The following is a 21,760-nucleotide window of genomic DNA, read 5'->3' as shown; positions in this document are numbered from 1 at the left end:
GGGGACGGAGCCCAAAACCCAGGCATGTATCCTGAACAGGAATCAAATCTCCATCTCCTGGATCCTAGGTCGATGCTCAACTGCTGAGCCATGCCTGCAGGCGTTATCTTTGTTTTTAATAAGCTGTTAGTTGAATCTAATGCACAGGAAGATTTGAGAATCACTGTTGCAGGACACCTTTAGGATTAAAAAATAAATTCTTTCAGCAGCAGAGTGGGAAATGTATCCAAGTCGGGGAGGTGATGAAGAGATTAGCTAGGTGGCTCACTCATGGTAATTTAGATGAAAAGATGGGCCTGAACCAAGACAACCACGGAGGGCAGGTATATGGAAGATATTCAGGAAATAAGCAGAAGGGGCTTGGTGGCACTGATGTGGAGGACGGAAGGAGGGTAGTAATTGAGAAAGAGACGCAAGTTTCTGGCTTTAGAGACGGGTGGTTGTCACTTAAAGACTATTCCAAAGCCACTCTAAACTACTTTCTAATTACAAAATTCACTGATTGTCTAAAAAGATTCAACCCCCTACTTCCTGGAACCTCATCGCCTGCAGGAAGGAGGGCTGGATCAGAGAGGGCAGATGTAGATAAATGAAGGACATTTCATGTCAGAAGCCACTTGTGACTTTCAGCATCTTTACCCAGGTGGCCCAAGGAAAGTCACTGCTTCTAGGTCTGATCTCCAGGGGAAATGCCCCTAAAGGCAGATCCCCTTAAAACAGAGTTGAGACAGACAAAGGTAAACTTTTCCAGGATAATCTGCAATACAAAATTAGGAGACGTCCAAATAAACAAGAACAAAAACAGGAAAGAGGAACGCATGGTAAGGTACTTCACCTGCAGTTAACAGTACCCCTGTCAAGGCTGCTCAATTCACAGGGTAAAAGGGCAGACACCCTCTTTGTGCGCCTCTACATCAGACCTCGCTCAGGCTTGCCTATCGTCAGACATTATCGTCGATAATGGCTATATCGTCATTATATAGCCAAGGAGGCCTCCAATACAGCCCCGGGAAGATACTTTTATCTACGTATTTTTTTAGCGGGAAGCGATTCAAGACGGGTAAGAGTGAGGCGAGATCCACACTCCAGGACCTTCGTATAGGCTGTGCCCTCGTTGTCCTAACAAAGCGATGCCCAAAGCCTCACCCCAGCCCAGGTTGGGGACCATGAACCACTCAGGTCTCGGCCTCAGCAGTCGGTGGCGAGTGCCACTGGTGCAGCCGGCAAACGCATGGGGGTGTCCACTAGACGTGGTTAGGGTCGCCGCCGGGGTTCAACGTCCTGGACGGTCACTGGGCGCGTGCGCGGCGGGCACTGCTCTCAAGGCCTCTGTCCTCAACCTTCCCGAGGACAGGAGGGCTTCCCAGCGACAACTCTTTTCCCGAAAAGGCGCCTGCATCTTGGTAGGCAGGCATCGACCACAGGCCCTGCCCAGAAAACCGTCAGCGGGGTCGTCCGTGCGCCCCTCTACGGTATAGGAAGAAGCTTCCAGCCGGGCTGAGGTCCCCGCGGATGAGGGCGGAAGTGGTAAGACTGACGTGTCCTGGGCTGCTCTCCCGATCGCCGGGAGAGGCCCCCTCCGGGGAAAGGCTCGCTGATCCTTGAGCGGTCTGCAGAGCTGGGCCGGGTCTGCCGCTGTACAAAACTCATCGGCGAGCACTGCACTGAGCGGTGTGCGGTGTCCCTCGCGGTGTGACCGCAATCTCTACGATCAGGCACAGCGGCGGCCAACCCCGTGGAGGTCGGTCTTCAGGTCCTCAACAGGCCGCCGCTAGCGCGCAGCTCTGGGGGAGACCCCAGCTGGAGCCCAAGGGCAGCTACGGGGCCGCAGAGGCTTCTGGCGCCGCCTCGGCCAGCCCTTCCCGCAGGGTGAGGACCCCGGGACTTCGGCGGGAAGGTGCCCTAGGTGCGAGGCCGCGTGGCGTTACCATGGCAACGGGCTGAGGCGCGCGGGGGGGGGGGGGGCGCGAGGCGGCGGGCTGTGGCTGGCGGGCTGCGGCAGGTGGGGAAGCCCGGGTTAAGTACAAGAGAGCAGAGTACAGCCCAGTCTTTGGGGTAGAAATACGGTGTAGTGTGGTGCGCCAGGAGGTGGCTTCCTGAGGGAGGGTCCATGAGGCCAAGTGGAGGAATAGCAATCATTGAGCATCACTCAGTTTGAAAGGTTTGACCTGGGGCGTCCTGAGTTAATCCCTGGTTTCCATAACCTCAGGACTCTCCCAAACAGGTTCCGCTGCCTTAAGGATGCCAATCCTAGGGCACCCTCGAAGTTGGAGCTGTCAGTGGTTGCCACTCCTGCTGCTGCTGCTGCTGAACACAAGCCATGAGCCAGGGGTGGAAGGTGTGACACACTACAAGGCTGGTGACCCAGTCATTCTATATGTCAACAAAGTGGGACCCTACCATAACCCTCAGGAGACTTACCACTACTATCAGCTTCCAGTCTGCTGCCCTGAGAAGATACGTCACAAAAGCCTTAGCCTGGGTGAAGTGCTGGATGGTGACCGAATGGCTGAGTCTTTGTATGAGATTCGCTTTCGGGAGAATATGGAAAAAAGAATTCTGTGCCACATGCAGCTCAGTTCTGCGCAGGTCAGCCTCTGCACATTGGCTAGAATTTAGCCCTCCCTCCCAGGAACTAATAACAGTGCATCACATTTATGGTTTTCAAAACATCTTTATGGAAATGATCTGACTTCATTTTAACTACAACCCCATGTGACAGGCAGGGCAGGTGGTATTATTTGCATTCAGTTGATGAAGAAACATAATTGCTCAGAGGTGACTTTTTCAAGACTATCTGGATAGTAAATTACAGAGCCGATATTAGAGTCCAGGGCTCCTGACTCCAAGCTACTCTGCTGGTAGTAAGCTCCCAACTATCAATGCTACATAGTTATTTCCTTCCATACTTACTTCATGGCCCTTTCTTAACTGGGTCCTTTACACTCTACCTAATCTTCCCTGTCATGCTATTTTCTTTAGCAAATCTTATATTAGGATACTTTTCCTTAATCTATTCTAGACTTTCTTACACCTTCCCTCTCTCCTTTTTCTAGGCCTTAACCCTGTCAAGTCATACTTGCTTTTGGAAAATCCTAACATACTAGGGTCTAACACAGTGGTTCTGGACAGGGGGCAGTTTTGACTCCCAAGGGACATTTGGCACTATCTGGGGATATTTTTTATTGTCACTATTGAGTGGTGCTACTCTAGTGAGAAGAAGCCAGGGATGATGGAAAGAATTATCCAGCCCCAAATGTCAGTGCCAGAAGTTGAGAAAACCTTCTCTAACCCTGTGCTGGGGAGGCCTTGATTCATTCTTGACTTGCTCTTTGTAGGTGGAACAGCTGCGCCAGGCCATCGAGGAATTGTACTATTTTGAATTTGTGGTGGACGACTTGCCACTCCGTGGCTTTGTGGGCTACATGGAGGAGAGTGGCTTCCTGCCTCACAGCCACAAGATAGGACTGTGGACCCATTTGGACTTCCACCTGGAATTCCATGGAGATAGAATTATATTTGCCAACGTTTCAGTGCGGGACGTCAAGCCCCACAGTTTAGATGGGTTACGACCTGATGAGTTCCTAGGCCTCACCCACACTTACAGTGTGCGCTGGTCTGAGACTTCAGTGGAGCATCGGAGTGACAGGCGCCGTGGTGATGATGGTTTCTTTCCCCGAACGCTGGAAATCCATTGGTTGTCCATCATCAATTCCATGGTGCTTGTGTTTTTACTGGTGGGTTTTGTGGCTGTCATTCTCATGCGTGTGCTTCGGAATGACCTGGCTCGGTACAACTTGGATGAGGAGACAACCTCTGCAGGTTCTGGTGATGACTTTGACCAAGGTGACAATGGCTGGAAAATCATCCATACAGATGTCTTCCGTTTCCCTCCATACCGTGGTCTGCTTTGTGCTGTGCTTGGTGTGGGTGCCCAGTTCTTGGCCCTTGGCACTGGTGAGGTGATAAAAATTAACCAGGGATTTTTCTCAAGGGTTAAATCTAAGTAGGTGGTTTGTTCAGAAAGGATCTGCAGATCTGTCCAAGGTGAGGGGCAGACCTAAGGGTGGGATGACTCTAGCAAGGATGTGTATATTCTAACTGTGAGTTTTCTAGGCAACAGAGTTGGGAGATAGTGTTTTGCTGGAGGCCTTGGGTCTGGGAGAACGGGGCTGATTCCTCTGAAATTGCCAGAAGAGGGATAGGTTAGACCTAACACAGATTTTCCACTACCATCCTGCAGGCATTATTGTCATGGCGCTGCTTGGCATGTTCAATGTGCACCATCACGGGGCCATTAACTCGGCAGCCATCTTGTTGTATGCCCTGACCTGCTGCATCTCTGGCTACGTGTCCAGCCGCTTCTACAGGCAGATCGGAGGCGAGCGTTGGGTGTGGAACATCATTCTTACCACCAGTCTCTTCTCTGGTGAGAGCGGCCCTGTCCCTGGTGGGCCAACTTAGGAACTTAGAACACATTGTTATGTAACTTGGGATAGAGTCAGAGGCTTCAAGGGATTGAAGATAGGCAAAACAAAACAAAAAACCAAAACAATGAGAAAACCATTCAAAAGACAAGAATGCATTTATTTTGCATAGTTAAAAATATTAAGCCCTTAAAATGTCCTAGGCACATGGTAAGCACTCAACATGCCTTCATCTCATTTAATCCTCACAATAACTGTATGAGGTAGGTAATAATGTCCCCATTTTACAGATGAGGAGATTGAATTTCAGGCTGGTTAAGTAGCTTGCCTGAGACACTTCTAAAAACTAGTGAACCAGGTTTCAGATCCAGGCAATCCAAACTCTGGAGCCTGTATTCTCAACCATTACACTGAAATAACACTCTTGAATTTATTTTTTGATACATATTTTTTTCAGTTTTCTTATTTTTGAGGTGGGCTACCCCACTCTAGCCTTTAAGTTGACTTGTCCTTTCAAAGGCAGTAGTAGTTTGCATTCTAAACCTTTTATGTTCTCAACGCTAAGGGTCTGATTTATATTCTATCACATTTATGGTTGAACCAGGGTTTTCTGAAAACGGCCTCAATCCAAAGGAATGTTTCATGCTAGGAATCATTGATGCCACAGCAGGACAGGCCCTTGGAGGCAGGTGGATTTGTGTCACTCTTAGATCATTATGTAAAGCTACCTTGATCCTTAATGATAATGGGGAGGGGGGTGTTGGTAAGATAAGGAACAAGAAATGGGACATGAAAGGGTGGCATCTGCCTGGGAGCAGGATGTTTCACTCCTCTCTCCTTTAGGTCCAGTCTGAGTGGGTGCCCCCAGGGATATAGTTCCTAGTGCTGACCTTCCCCTCCCTCTGGGGGCCCATCCTTACAGTGCCTTTCTTCCTGACGTGGAGTGTGGTGAACTCAGTACATTGGGCCAATGGTTCAACACAGGCTTTACCAGCCACCACCATTCTGCTGCTTCTGACGGTCTGGCTGCTGGTGGGCTTTCCCCTCACTGTCATTGGTGGTATCTTCGGGAAGAACAATGCTAATCCCTTTGATGCACCTTGTCGCACCAAGAACATCGCCCGGGAAATCCCGCCTCAGCCTTGGTACAAGTCTACTCTCATCCACATGACTGTTGGAGGCTTCCTGCCTTTCAGGTATCCTCCCTTTGTCCTATAGCCATCACTCTCAGGTTTCTGACCTCAACTTTTCCGTTCCCCGCTCACCCCATACCCTAACCCAATGTCAGTGATAATCTCTGGTACAGCTGTACCATTAAGAGATCACTAAAGGGTTCCTCCTTTCTCCAAGCAGGACTGAGCTTGAATCAGTTGAGATGCAAGGTGTCTCACCTGTAAAGCTCTCCAGTAACATTGCTCCTTTCACCACCTCCTGGTTTATGGTGTTAGTGTTTGCAAGTGCTATGTGGGTTAAAGTCCATTTGATTACTCATTCAATTTGTTGAGTACTTCTTAGTGATAGGCAAATAATGCAATGGAAAGCAAAACAGACAAGATCCCTGCTCTGAGCCTATCAATGTTTTTAAAATGAAAGCAGCTAATCATAGGTAAAAGAATCCCCAACAAGCCAGGAATTCCTGGGCAGAGAGTAGATTGGACCCACTTGCCCCAGTGACCCAGTAACATGGTGGGGTGATTTTGGCCTGGCTACTGTGCTGGCAGTGCACAGCCCTTTAATGCAGTGTCTTGTCTCTTCTCTTCACAGTGCCATCTCTGTGGAGCTGTACTACATCTTTGCCACAGTATGGGGTCGGGAGCAGTACACTTTGTATGGCATTCTCTTCTTTGTCTTCGCCATCCTGCTGAGTGTGGGGGCTTGCATCTCCATTGCGCTCACCTACTTCCAGTTGTCAGGGGAGGATTACCGCTGGTGGTGGCGATCTGTGCTGAGTGTTGGCTCCACTGGACTCTTCATCTTCCTCTACTCAGTTTTCTACTATGCCAGGCGCTCCAACATGTCGGGGACGGTACAGACAGTGGAGTTTTTTGGCTACTCCTTACTCACTGGTTACATCTTCTTCCTCATGCTGGGAACCATCTCCTTTTTTTCTTCCCTCAAGTTCATCCGTTATATCTATGTTAACCTCAAAATGGACTGAGTTTTGGGTGGCAAAACTGCTCTTCTCCCTTTCTTCACGCCCCTTTTATCTCTTACCAGCATCTCTTCTGATTGACTGAATTGTGTGATGGCATTGTTGCCTTCCCCTATGCCCTTTGGGCCTCCCTTCCCCAGGGAAGTTCTGGAAATTATAAATCTCTATTATATAAGAAGTATATATTTGAACTTTTTAAGTTGCCTTTAGTTTTGGTCCTGATTTTTCTTTTTACAATTATCAAAATAAAATTTATTAAGAAAAAGGATCCTGTGGTTGGAGGGTTTGGTCTGGATATAGGAACTCGAGCCCTGCTGTTGACAGGCAGTGTCTCTCAGGAAGCCCGCTGCCGCGGAATGCGCCAACCTCTAGTTCACGGAGCTTGGGAACCTCGGCAGGAGGAACCTACATCGCCAGGGCGCTGTTTCCGCGGCTCAGCCGCGCTTAGCCCAACGGAAGTGGAGGAGCCGGAGCTCTACTTGCGAAGCGAGCTGTCACCCTGGCGACGGGAGGGTCGCGGAGCAACGCCCTTTCCGCCGGAAGTGGGTTTCAGAGCCTCCACGTGCTGTCCCTCCCACCTCCCGGCCAAGTAACGGCCGCTCCGCTGCTGTCATGGACCCTGCCGGCCTGGAGCAGATCCTGCGGGAGCTGCTGCTGCCGGACACCGAGCGCATCCGCCGGGTACGGGGCAGGCGGGGCCGGACTGGGGAAGCGGAAGGTTGCGGGAAGAGCCCTATTCTGATCCCTAGCCTCTTCCAGGCCACCGAGCAGCTTCAGACCGCTCTTCGGGACCCGGCCTCGCTGCCCGCGCTCTGCGACCTGCTGGCCTCTGCGGCCGATCCTCAGGTGAGGCTCCTGCCCCTTCCAGCTGAGCTTTCCGAAGTACGCCACTGGTTAAACCTCTGCACCTGCCCGGACTCTCACATGCCTGCTTCCTTGTCCCAGATCCGTCAGTTCGCAGCTGTGCTGACCCGCAGAAGACTGAGCACCCGCTGGCGACGGCTGGCAGCGGAGCACCGGGAGAGGTGGGCAGGCCAGGGGCGGGGTGGGGCGGGGCCAGGCTGAGATGGGCAGGCAGAGTACCAAACACCTTCCACCTGTGTTCCAGCCTCAAGTCCCTGGTCCTGACGACCCTCCAGAGAGAAACAGAGTAAGTGTCTTCGTCGTCCCGTCCCCGTCGTCGTCTTACCCCCCCCCCCCCATCCTGACTGACTCCAGGCTAATAACCACTCAGGGTTTCAACTCCAGGCTGGGAATTGGAGGGCAGGGACTTCAGTTTTAGACCAAAGATAGAGCAAGGATTCTAAAGCTGGGTTGAAGACTGAAGTTCTTGCAAATGTGCTGTGATGGAACTGAAATTCAATCCGAGTGAGGTCAAGCTCACCAGATTATACATCCCCCGTGCTGTTGATTTCCCTTTGAGCCTCTGTCTTATGTGTCCCAATTTGGCAAAGACCCTGCGCCTCCACCTGGAAGTTTCTCTCCTGGCCACCCCATTGAGGCAGGGCCAGCATGGGCAGGGGAGGGTACTGGAGGGTGATTGGGGATGGGGGAAATCTCTTCTGTTTGCAGGCACAATGTGAGTCTTAGCCTGGCCCAGCTCTCAGCCACTATTTTTCGGAAGGAAGGCCTGGAGGCCTGGCCTCAGCTCATGCAGCTTCTTCAGCACAGTACCCATAGCCCCCACGGCCCTGAGAGAGAGGTACTATTACATGGTTGGCAGGAGGGAGGGGCCCAGAGGCTGGATAGACCATGTAAGCTTTTCCCTCTCATCCCCTACTCCTGGACAGATGGGGCTTATGCTGCTAAGTGTAATGGTGACCTCCCGGCCTGAGGCCTTCCAACCCCACCACCGGGAGCTTCTTCGGCTTCTGAATGAGACCCTTGGTGAGGTGGGCTCTCCTGGGCTTCTCTTCTACTCTCTTCGCACTCTGACCACCATGGCCCCTCACCTCGGCACTGATGACGTGGTGAGTTGTGGGCCCACACCTTCCCTGGCTCCCTATCCTCAGGCCTTTATGTCCTTACCCTTGCAGGATACAGAGCTACTTTAGGTTATTTCTCTGCCTTTTGTCCTTCCTAACAATTGAGAGGGGAGACTGGGTGGCTGCGCCTGGGCTCAAGGAAGCTGCCAGCTTCTGAGGCCTGAGACTAAGCTACATCATGCTTTCTGTGATTCAACTCATCCTTTTTCCTCTAGCCTCTGGCACGGATGTTAGTGCCCAAGCTCATCACAGCTGTGCAGACTCTGATTTCTGTAGATGAGGTGAGGACATTTGGGCAGGAGCTCTGTTGGAAGGAGAGTACAGAAACGTCTAGCCTGGATCACTGAATAAAAGCATGGTAACCCTATGAGTTGTCTATCTGTCTGGCAGGCAAAGGCCTGTGAGGCCATGGAGGCCCTGGATGAGTTGCTGGAGTCAGAGGTGCCTGTCATCACCTCCAACCTCTCTGAGATCCTCACATTCTGCCTGGGGGTGAGCCTGGGGTGGGCATGGCCCCTGCTGCTTGTTCTGGATTTTCCTTGCCTGTTTCTGATTTGCCTTAGTCTCTGGGCAGGTGGCTGGAAACGTGGCCCTGGGTGATACAGTGCGTGTACGTATTCTCTGCTGCCTCACTTTTTTGGTCAAAGTGAAGAGCAAGGTGAGTGCCCTCTGACACACACAACCCCACCTCCATCCCTCATCTCACTCCTGGGGCTTTTTGACAATCTTGGGGTATCTAAAGTACCATAGCTAAGATGCTTAAGACTTGTTCTATCCTCACCCTGGCTCCTGGCTCGGAGATTTGGAATCTCTTGCTGGACCCCTTTCTGGCCTGGAAGGTTGGAATTTTTAATGTGAATCCATCTTGGGAGCAGATTGTCAGGGACACCTTTCCCTCTCAAGGCCTTACTGAAGAATCGTCTCCTGCCTGCCTTGCTGCACACCCTTTTCCCCATTATGGCTGCTGAGCCCCCCTTGGGCCAGCTGGATCCTGAGGACCAGGATTCAGAGGAGGAAGACCTGGAGATTGGGCTGGTGGGAGAGACACCCAAGCACTTTGCTGTACAGGTGGGATGTGAGACAAGGCTGGGGGGCAGGTCCTCAGGTGGCTGTGGGAGGTTGGGATCAGAGATGGAGTCCAGCAAAGTTTCCCTATCATTTTCCAGGTTGTGGACATGCTGGCACTGCATTTGCCCCCTGAGAAGCTCTTTACCCCGCTGGTAAGTGTGGATCCATCCTTCTGGTGCCCCAGTGCTCCTACCCCTGGGTGTGCCTACTCCCCAAGGTGGAGGATATTTGGGCCCTGGTGGGTGTGGAGGGCTGTTGCCACAAGAATGGGCAGGCTTGTGCTGGGGTTTCAGGAGAATGCCCTGTGCTCCCCTAGATGCCCATGCTGGAAGAGGCCTTGCGGAGTGAGAGCCCATACCAGCGCAAGGCTGGACTTCTGGTGCTGGCTGTGCTGTCTGATGGAGCTAGTGACCACATCAGGCAGAGGTGCTTATTCCCGTCCTGCAGCGAGAGTGGACCATGGGGAGGAGGACCACATGACCCATGGCAGTCTTGGTCTGTGCTTGTCATTCATGCCTAATCATCAATAGTGTTTACCCTATAATCTCAGAAGTATTCTGATTTGAAAGATAAATTAAATGGCTGCCCCAGCTATAGGGACCAAGGGGTGGTAAAGCCTGAATTTTCTCCGGGGAAACAGGAGAACAGCTCATCCTAGGGCTCTTGGTTCCTGCCCCTCAAATATGTTCTCTTATCCTGCTTCATCCAGACTGCTGTCCCCGCTACTGCGGATTGTGTGTAAGGGCCTGGAGGACCCATCACAAGTTGTGCGTAATGCTGCGCTATTTGCCCTGGGCCAGTTCTCAGAGAACCTACAGGTCAGCGGGGCTGAATGTGGGTAGCCACCCGTCCCAGGGACCAGCTTCATGTCTTCATGCCTAAGTGCCTCTGTTGCCATAGGCACTTAGGTGTGTGCCCTGCAGTTGAGCTGACTCAGGGCCCACTCTCTCCTACAGCCTCATATCAGCAGCTATTCAGGGGAGGTGATGCCACTGCTCCTCGCCTACCTGAAGTCAGTGCCTCCTGGGCACACACACCACCTAGCCAGGGCCTGCTATGCCCTTGAGAATTTCGTGGAGAACCTAGGTAGTGATGGCAGTTGGGAGTGCGAGGGAGGGGACAAAGCTATAGCTTTGGCTGAAGGGGGCAGGGTGTGCAACTCCTAGAACCGCTGCCCATGGTGGGACCACAAGTAAGGTCAGCCTGGAGCCAGGTGGACCTCCAGAAGGGGAGACCTGGTTTGGTTGTTAGAGAGGCGCCCTTTCCCACAGGGCCTAAAGTGCAGCCCTACCTTCCGGAGCTTATGGAGTGTATGCTGCAGCCTCTGAGGAACCCCAGCAGCCCCCGGGCCAAGGAGCTGGCTGTGAGCGCCCTGGGGGCCATTGGTGAGGAGAAGGAGGCAGGGCATGGGGTTCACCCAGAAAACTTGTAGCAGTTGGTCCCGGCACTTCCCACCCTCCACCCCCCACATCTGATTCTGTCCTGCAGCCACGGCTGCCCAGGCCTCCCTGTTGCCCTACTTCCCCACCATCATGGAGCACCTGCGGGAATTCCTGGTGATAGGCCATGAGGACCTTCAGCCTTTGCGGATCCAGAGCCTGGGTAAGGAAGGGGCCCCCAGGCAGGGTTCCCAGGGCCAGGGAAGGGCCGATGCTCACCTGGTGTTCATCGAGACCTCCCCCAGGGCCACACAGGTGTCTTCCTTCTCGTCGAAGGCATTCCCATTGTGCCTAAGAATAAGTGGGATTTCTGAATTACCTCCAGTTGCCATCTTTGGTAATTTGGACTTGGCCCTGCATTCCTCTGGCCCAGCTCCACATCCCAGTGCTAACCAAGTCTTTGCCCCAACAGAGACGCTGGGGGTGCTGGCAAGAGCAGTGGGGGAGCCCATGAGGCCCCTGGCTGAGGAATGCTGCCAGCTGGGGCTGGGCCTATGTGACCAGGTAGACGACCCTGACTTACGGCGCTGCACGTGAGTGAGCCCTCACTTGTCCCTACTCCAGACCTCAGTCTTCTGGTTCTGGACCATAGGCTTCCCCTGGCTCCCCCATTCTGTCTGGCTGTAGTAGGCAGGACTGTACAGCTTCACCTGCCTCCACTAGGTACAGCCTGTTTGCAGCCTTATCGGGGCTGATGGGTGAGGGCCTGGCACCCTACCTGCCACAAATCACCACACTCATGCTGTTGTCACTGCGTTCCACTGAGGGCATTGTGGTGAGCAGAGTGGGTGGGCCGGGCAGTTGGGGAAGGCCAGCCCTGGTGTGGGATTTATCTCCTTGTCCCAGCTGAACCATAGTTCCCACTGTGCCTCCTCTATCCAGCCTCAGTATGACAGCAGCAGCTCCTTCCTTCTGTTTGATGATGAGAGCGATGGGGAGGAAGAGGAGGAGCTCATGGATGAGGACGAGGAAGAGGAGGACGACTCAGAGATTTCAGGGTGCGGAGGGGTGCCGTTATAGGCATGGTTGGAGGAATCCTAGCTTTGGACAAGGGCCCAGTGCCAGACCTGCTCCTCCTGGTGCCTGAGCGCTGTTATGTCGCTACCTTACTCTAGGTACAGTGTGGAGAATGCCTTCTTCGATGAGAAGGAAGACACCTGTGCTGCCCTGGGGGAGATCTCTGTGAACACCAGGTGAGCATTCGCCCTTTCCTTGCACTGGTACCCTGCCTGGGAAGCTCTTCCCCATGGCCATGTGTTTGTTCACAGTGTGGCCTTCCTTCCCTACATGGAGAGTGTTTTTGAAGAAGTATCCAAACTTCTGGAGGTGAGTGGATGGTGGGTGTAGTGGGTGGGGACTAGAGGTTAGGGGCCCTGTGTTTGCCCTGCACAGAGCAGGCACATTCTACTCCTCATCCCACAGTGCCCTCACCTGAATGTGCGCAAGGCAGCCCATGAGGCTCTGGGTCAGTTCTGCTGTGCGCTGCACAAGACCTGTCAAAGCTGCCCCTCAGAACCCAACACTGCTGGTGAGAAGGATGCAGGGGCCAGGCTGGGGCCTCTGGAACCAGGGGGTAGGAGGGAGAGGGGCAGGGCTTCAGCCAATCATGTCCCCAGCTCTGCAGGCCACCCTGGCCCAGGTGGTGCCGTCCTACATGCAGGCAGTATATGGGGAGCGGGAGCGCCAAGTGGTGATGGCCGTGCTGGAGTCCCTGACAGGGGTATTGCGCAGCTGTGGGACCCTCACACTGCAGCACCCTGGGCGTCTCGCTGAGCTCTGCAACATGCTTAAGGCCGTGCTGCAGAGGAAGGTGAGCAGGGCAGGTGGGCTGCAGGGTGAAGAGGTGGCCTGGCCCCAGGTGGGATGGTCAGGGACTACAAGTCCAGCTCCCCCATGCCCCACCCAATGGAGAGGAGAAGGGGCAAGAGAACCCAGGCTGAGTTGAGCTGCCTCTTCCTACAGACAGCCTGTCAGGACACTGAGGAGGAGGAGGAGGATGACGAGGACCAGGTGAGAGCTATGGATGCAAACTGTGAGACCAGGTCATTTGTTTGGTAGTCTCCACAGGGCAGGGTGGACAAATGCACTTGGGCTTGGCCTAGGGGAGCCAGGGCTGCCAAAAGATTGGTAATGGCTCCGAATGATACAACCCTGCTCCCACTCAGGCAGTGGGGGTTCAGGGAAGGCTTCCTGGAGGTGGAGATTCAGGGTGGGCTTGGATTGATAGGTGAGAGTAGGAGGGCCAAGAGAAATATCTGAGCTACAAACAAGCACAGCCTGGGAGGGGCCAGATCTGTCACCAAGGGCATATCTCACAAGGACCACCTGTAGCAGTGGAGAAACATAGTGGGAGGTGTCACAGTCACAGAGCTGGTGCTGGTGCTCCAGCCCCTGACCTGGCCCCACAGGCTGAATATGATGCCATGTTGCTTGAGTACGCTGGTGAGGCCATTCCTGCCCTGGCAGCTGCAGCTGGGGGAGACACTTTTGCCCCCTTCTTCGCTGGGTTCTTGCCATTATTGCTCTGCAAGACGGTGAGTGCTCCATCCTCTGGCTTCAAACCCCATTCTGCCCAACACCCCCACTCTCTCCCAGTCCCGGGCTGACTTGCACTCCTCCCTATACCAGAAACAGGGCTGCACAGTGGCAGAGAAGTCCTTTGCAGTGGGGACACTGGCAGAATCCATTCAGAGCCTCGGTGCTGCCTCAGCCCAGTTTGTGTCCCGCCTGCTCCCTGTGCTGCTGAGCGCCGCCCGGGAGGCAGACCCTGAAGTGCGGAGCAATGCCATCTTCGGGCTGGGTGTGCTGGCTGAGCACGGGGGCCGCCCTGCCCAGGAGTATCCTTGGCTTGCAAAAGTGGCTGAGGTGGGATTGGGAGAGTGTCCCTGGGCTCAGGGATGGGAGAGTGCCTTTTCCTTGACTGTGGACCAGGTACTTCTCCAAGCTGGTGGGACTCCTGTTGCCCCTCTTGGCACGGGAGCGCCATGATCGTGTCCATGACAACATCTGTGGGGCACTCGCCCGCCTACTGATGGCCAGTCCCACAAGGAAACCAGAGCCCCAGGTGAGAGATAGGGGCATTGGGCAGTGGTAACATGCTGAGGAAGGTGTAGGGCAAGAGACCAGAACCATCTGTATGTCCAGGTGCTGGCTGCTCTGCTGCATGCCCTGCCACTGAAGGAGGACTTGGAGGAGTGGGTCACCATAGGGCACCTCTTCAGCTTTCTGTACCAGAGCAGCCCTGACCAGGTAACCCCAGTGCTGGAGCTCTCAGGGGAGCTTAATGCTCCCTTCTTAGTCATAGGCAGAGTTGGTATCAGTAGTACCTGATGCGGAGTGATGGTTTAAGCTGCCCTTTGACATTCCATATTGTGCTTTCTCATTGATCTGCAAGGATTGGCAGCCAGGCCTATCATGTGAGAAGAAGGGCTTCCTCTCACCACATAGCATTTTTCCTCAGGGAGCCTCCATCCTGCCTGGCCATTTCCATCCTCTGGTCTGAGCCAGAAGTCACAACTTGACCGCTGATTTCCTAGACCAGGGATCTTTCAGGCTGTGCCTCATTGAGCCTGGGTACTGGTCTGGGCCACCTCACCATCCATTCCAGTCAGAACAGCTCTGCTTTCTGTTGCGATTTGACTGTACCAAGTGACTAGGTTTGGACTGATGTCCCAGTGTTTCTGTGTCTTTCACCTTTGTCATATACCTTTAGAGATTCTTGTGTTTGTGGAACTCCTGTGTGTTTAGACTTTTGATCTTGAGGCTATGACTTTAATCACCTTTGATCACAATCTCCTGTCCTTCCCATCCCCCAACCCCAAAACTATCATCATGGTGTTTCATGGGTCCTTCTCATGTTTCACAGTTATCTTGGATTCTTATGAATTAGTGTCAGGCTCCAACAGCCCTGGTGGGAGACTCTGTCTCCTTGGCCCCTACCACCCACCCCAGTTCTAGGGCTCAGGGGTGCTCCTGCCGGAGTTGGCCCTTCTTTTCCCATAGGTTGTAGATGTGGCTCCTGAGCTCCTGCGCATCTGCAGCCTCATTCAGGCTGACGACAAGACCCCACCAGGTGAGGCTGGCCTTCGTTGGCAGGGTGAGGGGAGGCAAGGAGCAGCAGGGCTTATGGAGCCTGGGGCAGCTAGGGATTGGGGGCCAGTCCTCCCTGGATCCTCTCTCTTCATCCCACCCAGACACCAAGGCCTCACTGCTGCTGCTCCTGACATTCTTGGCCAAACAGCATACCGACAGCTTCCATTCAGCACTGGGCTCACTGCCTGGCGACAAGGCTCAGGAACTCCAGGCCATCCTGGGCCTCACCTAGTAGACTGTGGGCTGCAGCTGGGCGAGAGAGAACAGCCTGCCTGGGCCCCAAGACCACCTGTCAGCCCAGTTCCACCTCATGCCTTACCAAAGATTCTGGAGTCCCAGCCCTGCTTGCTGCCTTATAGGGCTGTCCCTGGGGCTGGATCTGCTATGCTATGGGACAATACAAATGGACCCGTGACAACATACTGTAATAAAGGCAGTTCATTTTCTGCTTAAACATCTCTGGTCTGAGAGCAGGAAGGATAGAAGTGACTGTCCAGAAAGGAGACAGACAGGGTCTAGTAAGGCAGGACATGGTTTAACACAGCTGGTTTCTTGGCAGCTTCTAAATTGGCTCTAACCACAGTGGAATCGGGGCCCTGGCTGGATCAGAAGGCGCCCATATGGCTTCTCTTGTTCCAAGCGAAGGATCTGCTGGGCTGCGAGCACTGTCAAGACATGAAGAGCAGACTTGTCAAGGGGAGTCCCTACAGTGGCCTCTGGCCTATGTGTGTCTCCCACACACACGTGTCCACACTCACCCAAGAGCAGGTAGAAGACCCGGGCGGCCATCCTGCGAGGGCTGAGAGGTGACACCAGGCTGCTGAAATCTGGCTCCCTGTTGGCCTGCAACTCCAGTGCCACTGCTCTGTAGGGGTCAAGAACTGTTTAGCTAAGGCCCCGGGCCAGACCCACCCAGTTGAGGCACTCCCTCGCTGGTACCTGTGCACAGCCTCAAGTGAGAGCAGCTCGGCCTCCGGAGGCAGCTCCAAAGGCATCTCCATGGGCACCTCAGGGAGTTCAGGCACCACAGGCAATGCAGGGGGCTCTGGCTGCTCTGCCTCAGCCCAGGCCCTGGGAGAACATGGGAATCAGGTGGAGCAGGGAAGTGGCAGCTGTGATGGTGACCAGGGGCAAACCCATCCTAGCCACTGCCCCACGTGGCCAGGGCTAACTGCTTACCACCGCTCTTCCGGAGGGATGAGGCTGATGCGAGACTTCTCCTCCTCAGCTGTTTCTATGGAGAGCTCTGTAGGGGGAGGGAAAGGTCCTGATTCAGTCTGCTTAGATCTGAGTAGTTGGGACATTGGGGCCACCTGGTTGACCTGGACGCCAGAGCTGTGCAGTGACTTGTTACAAGCACCCAAGAGGGAGAACTGAAGAGAACCAGCCTATGCCTTCTATGTGAAATACTCTCTCTGAGAAAAACTGTCAGCAGTTGGGATACCAGTTTCCTGGGACAGTGGTTAGGGTAGTGCTTTTCACTTGTTCAGGTGCTTACCTGAAGACAGCATAAGGGGCCCACTGGGCTCCTGGGCCTCCCTCAGGACCTGGGGGCAAAAGAAAGAGAATTAAGACCCCAAGCATCACAGAAACACTTGGGGCAGGATGAGACAGTCCCCACCCTGAACCAGCCTTGGCTCTGGGTTAGGACACTCCAACCCCATGCCCAGGACCTGATACCATTGGCTCACATGGGAAGAAGACAGACTGCTGGAGCTCAAGCAAAGCAGGCTGGTCCTTCAGGAAGGAGTGAGGGTGCAGTTACCTCAATATCACTCAGAGTTTCAGCCTTTCTCCTTTCTTCCTCAGCGGCTGCCTCCCTCTCAGCCGCCGCCTCTTCAGGCTCCAGGGCCGGCATTCGCCTGAGTGCTTTAGGGGGTGGCTGAGCACAACGGGTCCAGAAAGCCAGCAGTTCTGGGGGTAGCCAGCCAGCTGGGTGGGGACAAGGTGGCAGCAGGGACAGGGTTTGAGGCATAAGGAACACCAAGATGAGGAATATGGGGTCAGGATCCCACATGCCAACTCGCACCACTCACAGTAAGTTGAGGTTCGGAACAGCTCCGTGGGGCTTCTGATGGTCCTTTCTGGGGGCTGCACCATTGGCTGCGTGGTAGGGAAGGCCAGAGCCCAGTTAAGAGGGAGTCATTCCACAATGACCCTTCACCTCTGCAATACCTTGTTCCAGGGCCTCTGGCCTTCCAACTTCCAGGCTCATGCCCTTGCCTGCTGTGCTCATTGCTAAATTTGGACTTTTAACTGCTGCCAACAGATGTGCTGGGCAGGGTCACTAACGGAGCATGGAGAGTTGTATATGTGCAGACTCCCAATGCATGCACTTAGGGGAATGTTCCCAGTGCCTCCCCAGGAGTTTACAAGGCCCAGCATGTACCTCAGAGTTTCAGTCTTTCCAGGCCCTCCCTGTCTCCAACCCATGCAAAGTCTGGACTGCACTCACACACTCCCAGCAGTGAGCTCTGGTTTGCAGTTGTTTCTGGAAATTCTCTCGGGAAATCTGAGTCTCTTTGTCCCAGAACAATAACTGGCGGCGGCGACGGAGGCGGCGAGCAGGTGGGGAGGTTGGAGGCCTCCTCTGCTGAGTGGGGAGGGGTGGTGGGGGCAAGGCTACCAATTACTCCTTGACCCTGGTGGACTGAAACAGGCCCCATACTGTTGTCCCAGAGGTACCCTGGGAAAAGGCTTGGGTGGGCCTTCCAGGAGCATGTGCAGCTCCTACTCTGCAGGGGCTTACCCATCTGCAAGAGCAGCTGGTTAAATTGTATAGGCAGGGTCACCTCTTACTAATTTGCACAAAGGCTTGTGTAGGTTAGCAGTGGCCTGGGGCTTGGGGAAGCTGAAGATAGGCGAGCAGCTCTGGGTGAGGAGGGTGAAGAGAAGGAGGCTTGGAAGGGCTACTACTCACCTCTGGGCTGAGTGGGGCTGGGAGCTGCAGCTCCTGCGGTGGTGGGGGCGTCACCTCTGCAACAACATGCTAGGTCCTAGCTCCACCCCACACCCTCTGCCCTCACAGCCACCCAAGCAAGAAGCTGGAGAGTCCTGCCGTTAGCAAGTGGGAATACAGGGCCCTTTGCAACAGCTGTGCAGGTGCCTCCTGGAAGGATCCAGGCATGGTGAGTACTCACCAGCGAGTAGGGCCTCAGGCTCCCAGACTGCTGGCTTCACTTCCTCTGGGACCAGGACCTGGCCTGGAAGTGGCTCTGCTGCCTCTTCTACCCTGAAGGAAAGTGGGTGAGATGAGAACACTCCTCCCAGCACTGATCCCCTACCTGGCCCAGGGGTTCCTGCCCTTACGGTGGACGAACTAGAGGCGAGAGTGGGGGAACTATAGCTTCGACTTCTGGGGCCCGGGGCTCCTCCTTGGACACTGCAGAGAGAGAGAACCAGGGCTCAGAGCACAGAAAGGAAGAGACAGGAGCATTGCTCAAACCCCAGATTGCCCATGCCCGGGGCCTGACTGTCAAGCACCAGACAGGCCCCACACTGCTGGACAGGCCTGCCTTGTTCCTCCAACAAGATAGCTTCATCTTCCTCAGCAATTAGCAGGTCCAATTCTCGACGGCTAACCTCTGGGAGGTCCCGTTCACCCTGTCATGAGAGGAAGAAAAAGGAGAGGAGGCTAATTCCACTTATGAAAAAAAGAAGTGGATCCAGGAGAGAGTCTGAGAGGCATGCCACAGGGCAGGGTCAAGGAAGCCCAATGGGTACTCAAGTGCCAGGGGCAGGAAGGGGTGAAATGGAGACAGAGAAGGCAGGACTCCAGGGCAGACAAAAGTAGATGCAAGGGAGGCTGAGCTGTCAGAAGTAGGACACCAGCCTCAGGCTCTTTGTGCCGCGGGGGGGGGGGGGGGGACGACAACCGGCTGGACTCACAACTATCTGCAGCATGCGTATGGGCTCTGCCTCCTGGAGCGTGATGGCTTCGGGAGACAGCACAGTGACCAGGGGCCTGTCTGAAGGGGCAGGGAAGTCACACCAACCGCTCTGCTTCTTTCCAAGTTCCCACACCCATGTGAGGCAAAAGCATGGACTCTGGAGTCAAGTCAACCTGAGTTCCAGTCAGGCCCAGGCCAGTCACTGGCATTTTACCCTGAATACATTGCTTAGCCACTATGGGCTTCACTTTTCTCATCTGTAAGATGGGGAATAAAAGTTTTGATCTCATAAAACCAGATCCTTTTTTTTAAAAAAACTTACTTTTAATCCTCACCTGAGGATATGTTTTTATTGATTTTTAGAGAAAGAAAGGGAGAGAAATGTTGATGTGAGAGAGAAACATCAATCGGCCGCCTCCCATATGTGCCCCGACCAGAGATCGAACCCGAAGCCTAGCTATGTTCTCTGACCTGGAATCAAACCCTCAGTCCTTTGGTGTATGGAATGGTGCTCCAAAGAACTGAGCCACCTGACCAGGGACAGGGCCTGGCTCTTAACAGAAGCTCAAAGATGGTTATTTCTTCAGCTGTTAGAGCTTCCTATGCCTCTCACCAGAAAGCAAGCCCTCTGCTCACCTGGCTTCCCAGGCTCTGTAGGGACTTCAGGAGGGATCTCCTCAGGAACTCTCTCTGGGGTCACAGCCTCCAAAAGTTGTCTAATCTTTGGGGAGGGATTGGAGACAAAAGATAAGGTTCAGCTTCCGGCTTCTACTTTCCTACTTTCACAATCTTATTCACACAATGGACAGCAATACCCTTTTATGCCTAATTCTTGTATTAGCATGCAGTGGACCCACTCACCATCTGGTCTCCTTTCCTCCCGTTCCTACCCTCATAGCCCCCTTCCCCCACACACCAGTTACATAGCTTTTGTCAATTTGACTGTGCAAGAAGTACTGCATCCTTATGTCAGGTATTGTGGGGGACAGCAGGAAAAGAAATGATTCTTGATCTTAAGGAGCATATGGTCTAGAGGGGAGACAAGTTTGTATATGACCTTAGTAAGGGTCAACGCAAAGGATAAAACAAGGCCCTATGTGCTGAGTTCCAGAACAACATCTGGTTCTGGCTGGGAGTGGGACAGAAGCTGCAAGCTAAAGGGTAGCATTTGAGTGAGGTCTGTAAGGATATGTAGGATTTACTAGTAGAGAACAAGGGACGACCATTATGGGCTTAAGCAAAAAACTGAATGTGGCATCTTTTGGATGAGGGGCCAGGCTGGTGTGTTTGGGAGACAAAGATGCCCAGAGAATTTGCTGAGATGTCTGGGGATGGCTAGCTCTGAACCAAGGCAGAGAGTCTATTTGCAGTGGGGAACCACTGGAGGTGTCTTTGAAGGAAAGAAATAACATTGTCTAAGTTGCGGGGGTGTTGGAAATGGATGGAGAAGGACGTGGATAGGGAAACTTAGTGCTGAAGGGCAATGAGGGCCTGGATTAGGGCCTCAGCAGTGGGAACAGTATGGAGATGAGTAGGGACAAGAGCTGCCTCTAAGTTGGTCTTGAGTAAGTAAGTGGAGTAGGCTTGTCTGGATTGGTCCACCATGACAGTTCCCCAGCACTGACTCCTGTGGGGCAGAGCTGTGGCAGCTCCCTTTCCCTAACCCCAGTGTCAGACTGGTGCAGGAGCAGCACTGCCCTTCTGTACTGTCAACTCATCAATCTGAGGGTGTCCTGGGAGAATGAGCCCCACCTGAGGTATATCGAAGGGGCTTGGAAGTCTGGGGTCTACAGACATCATCCCAAAAAAGGGATCTGGGGCATCTTCCAGGGTCTCCATCATGGCCAGGCAGTTAGGAAGCAGCAGGCTGGGTCTGAGAGAGAATGTGGCTGTCAAGGACTGAGGTTGAGATGGGCTGAGGCCAAGCAGGGAGGTTCCTCACCAAAGGCTGGTGGTCCCAGTCCCAGGGGGACACTCACAGTTCAGTCTCCACCATATCTATGCGGATCTGCAACTGGGCACGGTGCAGGCGCTCCAGGATGTGCTGGATGTCCTCTGTGGGTGGGGAGGGCAAGGTAAAGAGCCAGCCTAGCTGAGGGCCACTCAGCTCTGCCCCACCTCCCTGGAGCCTTCCCAGCCTTACCTACGAGGTACTGGCATTGTTGTGAGTAGACCCGGATCACGCCGATCTGGAGCTGGGCTGAGAGATAGAGGGAGAAGCGGGGCCGCGGCAGGCCGGGTTGTGGGGGTTCCACTTGTACCAGCACATAACTGAGGATTTCCTCGCTGGGGGAACAAGATGCCCCGATCACTTCCGTGACTGCCCCAGAACCAGGCCCAGAACCTTGCCTACCCCAATCCACCCCCTAACCCACGCCAGCACCAGGTCACCCGTCCCTTTTCTGGGCCTTACCAGGTCTTTACCACATTCACCTTCAGATATTCACGCTTCACCAACCGGCTGCCACGCGTTGCTGCCAGCCTGGACAGGGTGGAAGTGGGGAAGTGGGGGAGGCTGTCAGGCGGGGATCCCGGGGCACCCCGCCCAGCTCGCCTACCCTGGCTCCGCCGCTTTTACCAGATAGTGGAGAAGCAGCCGGTGTGGCGCTGAAGCACATTGGGATAGTAGAACATCGCCCCTACGGGGTTTCACCCTCTTGTCTCTACCACTCCTCTCTTCTGATCTCAGTCTGAATTCTTTAGGGCA

At 54.0% G+C, this 21,760-nt stretch overlaps 3 protein-coding genes across 6 annotated transcripts; 2 read left to right on the top strand and 1 right to left on the bottom strand.

Moving 5' to 3' along the window:
• Positions 1–1,839: 1,839 nt before the first annotated feature.
• TM9SF1 (transmembrane 9 superfamily member 1) lies at positions 1,840–6,778 on the top strand. 3 transcript variants are annotated; one of them, XM_087823117.1, is made up of 6 exons: positions 1,840–1,906; positions 2,225–2,589; positions 3,339–3,957; positions 4,244–4,429; positions 5,350–5,623; positions 6,192–6,778. In XM_087823117.1, the coding sequence occupies exons 2-6, from the start codon at positions 2,242–2,244 to the stop codon at positions 6,583–6,585; spliced, it is 1,821 nt and encodes a 606-aa protein (XP_087679243.1). In that variant the 5' UTR covers positions 1,840–1,906; positions 2,225–2,241; the 3' UTR covers positions 6,586–6,778. The 3 variants fall into 3 exon arrangements, with proteins under 3 accessions (XP_087679243.1, XP_087679252.1, XP_016061352.1); XM_016205866.2 differs by having other exon boundaries at positions 1,854–1,869; XM_087823126.1 differs by lacking the exon at positions 4,244–4,429.
• Positions 6,779–6,923: 145 nt separating this feature from the next.
• On the top strand, positions 6,924–15,950 carry IPO4 (importin 4). Of its 2 annotated transcripts, none has more exons than XM_016205863.2 (30): positions 6,924–7,260; positions 7,339–7,425; positions 7,525–7,604; positions 7,688–7,729; positions 8,152–8,281; positions 8,370–8,549; positions 8,780–8,845; positions 8,955–9,056; positions 9,139–9,222; positions 9,468–9,632; positions 9,731–9,784; positions 9,949–10,058; positions 10,342–10,450; positions 10,589–10,718; positions 10,904–11,017; positions 11,121–11,234; positions 11,484–11,604; positions 11,735–11,846; positions 11,954–12,069; positions 12,187–12,264; positions 12,340–12,397; positions 12,494–12,599; positions 12,688–12,881; positions 13,034–13,081; positions 13,480–13,605; positions 13,700–13,908; positions 14,003–14,135; positions 14,216–14,320; positions 15,074–15,143; positions 15,265–15,950. In XM_016205863.2, exons 1-30 carry the CDS (start codon positions 7,192–7,194, stop codon positions 15,393–15,395), a joined length of 3,243 nt encoding a protein of 1,080 aa, XP_016061349.2. In that variant the 5' UTR covers positions 6,924–7,191; the 3' UTR covers positions 15,396–15,950. The 2 variants fall into 2 exon arrangements, with proteins under 2 accessions (XP_016061349.2, XP_087679258.1); XM_087823132.1 differs by having other exon boundaries at positions 6,979–7,260; positions 11,918–12,069.
• REC8 (REC8 meiotic recombination protein) lies at positions 15,601–21,687 on the bottom strand. Its single transcript, XM_087823143.1, has 19 exons — positions 21,632–21,687; positions 21,467–21,535; positions 21,197–21,339; positions 21,033–21,108; positions 20,806–20,926; positions 19,690–19,774; positions 19,052–19,131; positions 18,679–18,766; positions 18,473–18,545; positions 18,304–18,395; positions 18,084–18,139; positions 17,619–17,756; positions 17,200–17,266; positions 16,929–17,095; positions 16,662–16,710; positions 16,343–16,409; positions 16,103–16,234; positions 15,922–16,028; positions 15,601–15,828 (listed from the first exon to the last, which is right to left on the bottom strand). Exons 1-19 carry the CDS (start codon positions 21,685–21,687, stop codon positions 15,737–15,739), a joined length of 1,758 nt encoding a protein of 585 aa, XP_087679269.1. The 3' UTR covers positions 15,601–15,736.
• Between the last annotated feature and the right edge of the window lie 73 nt (positions 21,688–21,760).

Source organism: Miniopterus natalensis, chromosome 1 (assembly GCF_054644295.1).
Source record: "Miniopterus natalensis isolate mMinNat1 chromosome 1, mMinNat1.hap1, whole genome shotgun sequence".
NCBI classification, from domain to species: Eukaryota; Metazoa; Chordata; class Mammalia; order Chiroptera; family Miniopteridae; genus Miniopterus; species Miniopterus natalensis.
The sequence above is the reverse complement of the archived record's forward strand: the minus strand, read 5'-3'. Positions and strand labels throughout refer to the sequence as shown.